Genomic DNA, 6,754 nt, shown 5'->3' on the forward strand with positions numbered 1-6,754 from the left:
TCATAGCATACCTCTAGTGTTTCTCCCAAAGTGGCTCCGTTTGAACGATAATGGTTTTTAAAAGGGACTGCCAGTTTGTTCTGGCAAAGTTTTGGCTCGCTTTGTTCCCTATAGAAATATAGGTTTTGTTCCCATCCACATCTGTTGGCTTGGTATTGATTGCGATATTGGCATTGAAAGAGAGTTATTGATTAGTTCGTGCCATGTTTTGAAGTGTGATAGCATTTGTTTTTTAACAGCCTTATGTTAGATCGGCGTGTTCGGCTGTTACTGAACATCTATGGCAGTCGTTACGGGTAGTCAGAAGCCAGTAAGTCTGACAACCAGTCTTACGTAAGGGTATTGGGTTGCCCGCGTAATTGGGTTGAGGAGATCAGATAGGCAGCTCCTTGTAAAACACTGATAGGTACTGAGCTGCATCTACGATGATCTATGAATACAGGGTTGACTACTATTATCATTTCAGCAGGTCAAGGGCCCCGAAATTACACCTTTCACATATTTTTCTAAAGATTTACTTAAGAGCCTAAAATAACTGTCGACATCCAAACTATGAATTATTCCACGCACAATTTTATACTCCGCTCAAAATTCAAAAACTTAATTTGCATACTAACCAAAGGCAATATAATTACAAGTATATTTACATAATTAAACGAACTTACCTGAAGTGAAGTTCTATTGTAATTATACGAAGAGCTTAGTCCGAGATATCTTCTATATTCACTGTGTAGTTCCACAATCCTCGCATTGTGTGTGCCGCGACATTTAGAGAAAGCGAAAAGCTTCGTATCCAAACCGAAAAGGCAGCCCGCTGTCAACACTATATCTGTAAGTCATTCTTTTCAGAGCATTAGTAGTATCATTATGATTTCCAACCTTCCAGGGGCATATAATCTATGATTATGAAAAAGGGTGGGTGGGAGCTTGATATCTCGGACTAAGCTCTTCGTATAATTACAATAGAACTTCACTTCAGGTAAGTTCGTTTAATTATGTAATTATACTCAAGCTTAGTCCGAGATATCTTCTATATTCACTGTGTAGATGTTTAGAGAATTGTTGGGAATCATAAGGTTGTTTATTACGCAATCAAAACACAGAGTTTAATCAGTCTTCTTAATTCAGTATTTAATAATCAGTCTTATGTAATATTAGGTATCACATCATTAATCAACATCAATTAAATGTTTCACTACTCAATTAAAATTAAACTTTAACGTTACATATAGCTTTAGAAAAATTATAATCATCCTTATCTATACATAACGGTCTATTATAGTGATTAGCAAAAACACTTGAACCTGCGGACCAACCAGCAGCCTTAAATATGCAGTCCAAAGTTACGCCTTCTCTACGCGCCAAAGACGTGGACGCGTGACGCGTGGAGTGAGGGGTAAACTTTTTTACATCAATCCCACACTCGGCCATAACTTGCCTGATCCAGCGACTTATGGTTTGATTGCTGGCACAGTTATGTGGTTTTCTATAAGAAATAAGTAGTTTGTCAGAGTCTCCTTCTCTAAGTGCACTAGTGTAGTCTATATAATATCGCAGTGTCGATACGGGGCAAATTTCTGGATTTGCTTCTAAGGAAGGAAGCTTTATTATGACTTGGTCCTTACACGGCGTCGTTGTTTTTAATAAGTCGGTTATTGCTATTTTGACACCGTTGTCCGTGAACTCAATGTTACTCAATCGAATAACGGACAATGTCTGAATACGTTGAGCCGTTGTAAGGGCTAATAACATAACTAATTTCTTGGTTATTTTTTCTAAGTTAAGGCTGCTGTTTGGTGACCAATTCTGGATATAATTCAACACAACGGATGGATCCCATGTATCGTTATACTTAGGTCTAGAGGGTTTTAGTTTGAAAACTCCCTTAAAAAATCTCTTAATTTGTATATCAGATCCTACTATTGTATCTATAATAAGCGAGAGCGCTGAACGGCATGTATTTAGAGTAGCGTACGAAGCGCCTTGCGATAACATTTCTGTGAAAAATTTTAAGATTTTAGGTATTGACAACTCGTATACGTTTTCTCCGTTACAAAATGACCACCATTTTTTAAGCGCTGTTGTGTATTGTTTTATAGTGTTTTTTGATAAGGACGCTACCATAACTTCTATTGTTTCGTCAGGAGTTAGTTTTCTCCGGAACGCTTCCCTGATAAGATGCAGGCTCCCAGGGAAAGACTGTTGTACAGGGGGTGTAGAGTTCTGAAAGGTGATAGTAACAAATCTTTTGATGGTTCAAATTTTAACACTTCTGAGGCTGCTAGATCAGCTATGAAGGGATACCAGGGTTGGGAGGTCCATAGAGGGAAAACCATGATACCTGTTGCCTTATCACAAATAATTTTTTGTACACATTTAGAAATTAAAGAGAATGGAGGAAAAGCATAAAATAGGTTAAATTTTGACCAGTCTACAGTAAAAGCATCAATATTCTCTGCATATGGATCTCTATGCCAAGATATGTATCTCTGGCATTTTGTATTTGCTCTGGTGGCAAACAAGTCTATATTGGGTTCTCCCAGCGACATAGTAATTTTTTGAAAAGAATTTTTGGCCAATTCCCATTCTGAGTCGATATTTTTTATTCTGGATTCTTGGTCAGCTTCTTTATTTTCTTTTGACTTTATATAAGAGGCAAATAACCATATTCTACGGACCTCACACCACTGCCATATGTCCCTAGCCAAAGAATTTAATTTTGGAAATTGTATACCTCCCATTCTATTTATGTATGAAATTGCTGTGGTATTATCTATTCTCAGCAATATTTGACAAGATTGTAAATCTTTTGCAAAACATTGTAAGCCCAAAAAAGCAGCTAATAGTTCCAAAAAATTAATATGGTTTTCCTTATCACTCAGAGTCCAAAACCCATTGGCAACCTGACCATTACAGTATGCTCCCCAGCCTGTTCTTGATGCATCAGAATTTATTTCTAGGGAAAAATTGTACTGTCTTATTGGATTTTTTGACATATTAATTTGATTATGCCACCATTTCAAATCCTTTCTACAATTATCATTAATGTTCATAATTGCATCAAAATTATTGTTATTTGCATTTAAGGCCTGATATTTTTGCTGTTCAATTATTTTAGTGTATAAAAAACCATAAGACACAGCTGGGCAACATGCTACTAAGGTGCCAATCAGTTTGGCAAATTCTCTTATGGGACATTGCTCCATCTTTATAAATTTCTTGATTAATAAGGAAATAGATTGTCTTTTCTTTGAAGTCACTGACAATGTCATATCCTTTGTGTTAACTATGAAACCTAAAAATTCTACAATCTTGGTTGGAACAATGACACTTTTTTCCTTATTTATGATAAAACCTAGACATTCTAATAAACTTATGGTCATCTGACAGTTCTCTAAGCACTCTTGGTAAGAATTACCAATACATATAATGTCATCAAGATAATTAACCGATTTATAGCCTTTACTTCGGAGAAAATTTATAACTGGCTTCAGTAACTTAGTGAATGTGAAAGGAGCAGTACTTAGACCGAATGGTAAACAGTTGAATTCATACATTCTATTTTGGAACCAAAACCGTAGATATTTTTTATCTGTACCCATTGGGACCAAGAAATATGATTCTTTTAGGTCAATGGTACACATAAAATTATTTTTTGAAATTAATTTACAAAGAGTTCTCATATCCTCAATTTTGAAATGTTCTGGTGCAATAAATCTATTTAAACATTTTAAATTTAAAATAAATCTAACTTCCCCATTTGACTTTGGTACGGTGAAAATCTTTGAGAAGTATTGACCTTCCACAGCTTTTTTACATTTTGAAAGTACACCAAGTTTTAAAAGTCTATTTATTTCTTTTAATATTATAGTATTTTCTTTAGCAGTAAAATTTGAATTTTTGGGAGCAAAATCTTGGTGAGGGACCTCTAAAAACGGTATTTTATAGCCATTTAGCCATGACAAGACAACTTTATCCTGAGTTATTTTTAACCAACATGAGTAGAAAAGCTTAAGTCTACCAGCAAAAGTATTTACCTCTAAGACTGTCGGACAGGAGCCTTGACTGGAGGACGTGGTGGGGGTCTCGGCTTGTAGCTCTGTGTCTGCTGGTATCTGCCGCCCCCTCCCTGTTTGAACTGTGTCATACTCGCTCGGGGACGGCCCTTGTAGTTTCCCTGCTTTTTAGGGAAACTCTTTTGGGACTGAGTCGGCCTGTAGTTGGTTTTCCGATTGGAGTTTTGTTTTAAAATGGTCCCAGCAGATTTTTTAATGGCTGTGGCCGACTTCACGTTCTCATTGAATTTTTCTCCAAAGAGAAATTCATCGCGTTCTTGGTTCTCCACCGTCTTCCCGACATTTTGGTCCAAACTAGGAATCACCAGCTTCTTCCTAGTGATTGTATCCTGGTAATGCAGATCTGTCAATAGTCGTGTTACATCACTGATTGTTGAGATCAGACTTATCTTGTCGACCTCCCCTTTAATTAATTTGTCTGTCGCACACAACAAAGCCGCTGTTGCAATGCCTATTTGTTGTTGGCGATCTTGAACCCGCTTGTCACGGGCCTTCATAGCGTCATTTAGTAGCCCTTCTAGCTCTTTATTAAGTTTTGGTGCATCTAAAAGCTTGAGGTTGGAAGGTACTAGGTACTTTTTCACAAGTTCATCCTTAGTTTCTTGTTTAAGGCCATTTATAATTATACCTTCGACCCTCTTTTTTAACTCCAAGTGAATATCAGGCCCATATTCTTTTTCACTGGATAAGGTCTGCCCTAAGGCTTTTATTATAGTGTCATCCAACACTTCTGTTGAAGGGTCTTTATCTTGTGTGTTGATCACACATTCAGCACCTAAAAATATACCAAACCCTGTTTGATTTTGTTAGTACTTAGCTACCAGCTGTACATAACCTAATCATAATGCCAAAAGCTACCAGCTGTGTGAAATTGGTTGCTATGAGTATGTTTAATGCCACCCCGTGGCTGTTTAGTAAAGAGAACTTTACTGAAAACTACTTGACACATAGCCACCGGCTAATGAGTCAAGAAATAATAACTTTATAGTGCTGTCCACGGTAGGATATCCACGTGTTGATCTCACTCCACCGGAGTGCCCGTATAACATGTACCACATGTCATAGAAAGCAGGGGCGATCGCTGGACATGCTATTTCTTGTAGAAAAAACGTACCTGCGGGGTCCGTGTCGAGTATTTCGACATCAGCGTCACTTTCTGCCTCGTCGCACGATGATACCGGTGATGGCGGCGAAGACTCGACTGGTGACGGTGATCGATTTTCGTTCGATCTGGCCTTATTTTTCTTCAATTTCCTTTTCAACCTCTTAATCTTCCTTTGGTACCTTTCTTCCTTACACTCACACTTTCTTTTCGGCATATTTGAACTTAAAAACTTCGAAAACAAAATAAAGTTTTTTATTTTAGCGAACACACGCGGCGCGAAAATAATGAATGACTTACAGATATAGTGTTGACAGCGGGCTGCCTTTTCGGTTTGGATACGAAGCTTTTCGCTTTCTCTAAATGTCGCGGCACACACAATGCGAGGATTGTGGAACTACACAGTGAATATAGAAGATATCTCGGACTAAGCTTGAGTATAATAACTTTGTAAAAGATTTACAACTTTATAAAGATATTTTTTTGAATATAATAATCTTTATGAAGTTCAGATGTCATGTTGTGAGCATTTTAATAAAACTGCTTGAATTATATTTAAGCCCTCAGGTGTGCGACGCGCTTTAATTGCAACGCGCATTATTAACTTTATGGCAGTGTGCGCTGCGCCTTTACGAGATTTAGTAAATTGCTTTACGGGGTGTAATGTGACTTTACGGGATGAGTAGACAGAAATGTTGTATTACAAGCTTCTATTTTTTTTCGTATTTTACATTTTATGTAAAAGCTTCGCATGTGTAAGTGTACTTACTTTAATAAAACGACTATACTTATGAAAAATCATTCTTAAAAAACGATTTACTTTTGGTGAAAACGGCACAAAAAAAATATATATTCATATATATTAAAATATATATATATATGGTGTTATGAGGCTTACTTACTGAGTGCATACTTACTTCTCTCATTTCTCAAGATTTTGAAACTCCAATTAAGTAAAAAAAAGATATGATAACATAGATCCCAAAACAATCCATCAAAATGTCCAAAAAACAGTTGAAAATAATTGAACAAATTAGTGCGTGGAGATAATTGAGAGGTATTATCGGTATACCCTCAAATTGATCCTGCCTCCAGGCTGCCACTCATTACACTGGCATTCGTTAAATATGACTCAAAACTATGGAATTTTGGAAATAGTATTTTTTGTGGTATCCTGTTTTTTGGCTATGGTTTTTAAAATGTACGATATGTTCGTTATTTTATAATATTTTCTGTAAATGGACTTTAAAAACAGAGGATTATTTTCAGTTACTTATAGTGTAAGTGCATTTGGTAAAATAAGTCATTAGAGCTCTCCAAAATTCGCACAAAGCGCTACTGTTCGAAAAAAAAATGGCGCGCCGCTGCGCCAGATGGCCGAGTTCACAAGATGTTTTTTTTTATGACTCATTGGTAACATAAGCAATCTCAAGTGTTGTTTTTGTTCAAGCTAATGAATGACTCTTTCAAGTGGTATCAGGTTTTTGTTAACATTGAGCTTCGAATGTTTATATTTTTAGATGTAAACAATGACTAGTCAAAAAAAAAACATTGTTTGACCTTGTACAAAAGAATG

The 6,754-nt window shown here is 36.4% G+C and overlaps 1 protein-coding gene across 1 annotated transcript; it reads right to left on the reverse strand.

Moving 5' to 3' along the window:
• Window positions 1–1,105: 1,105 nt before the first annotated feature.
• On the reverse strand, window positions 1,106–5,490 carry LOC135117020 (uncharacterized). The gene is made up of 3 exons (XM_064035326.1): window positions 5,191–5,490; window positions 4,038–4,851; window positions 1,106–2,223 (listed from the first exon to the last, which is right to left on the reverse strand). The coding sequence occupies exons 1-2, from the start codon at window positions 5,393–5,395 to the stop codon at window positions 4,040–4,042; spliced, it is 1,017 nt and encodes a 338-aa protein (XP_063891396.1). The 5' UTR covers window positions 5,396–5,490; the 3' UTR covers window positions 1,106–2,223; window positions 4,038–4,039.
• Between the last annotated feature and the right edge of the window lie 1,264 nt (window positions 5,491–6,754).

Source organism: Helicoverpa armigera, chromosome 6, assembly GCF_030705265.1.
Source record: "Helicoverpa armigera isolate CAAS_96S chromosome 6, ASM3070526v1, whole genome shotgun sequence".
Taxonomy (NCBI): domain Eukaryota; kingdom Metazoa; phylum Arthropoda; class Insecta; order Lepidoptera; family Noctuidae; genus Helicoverpa; species Helicoverpa armigera.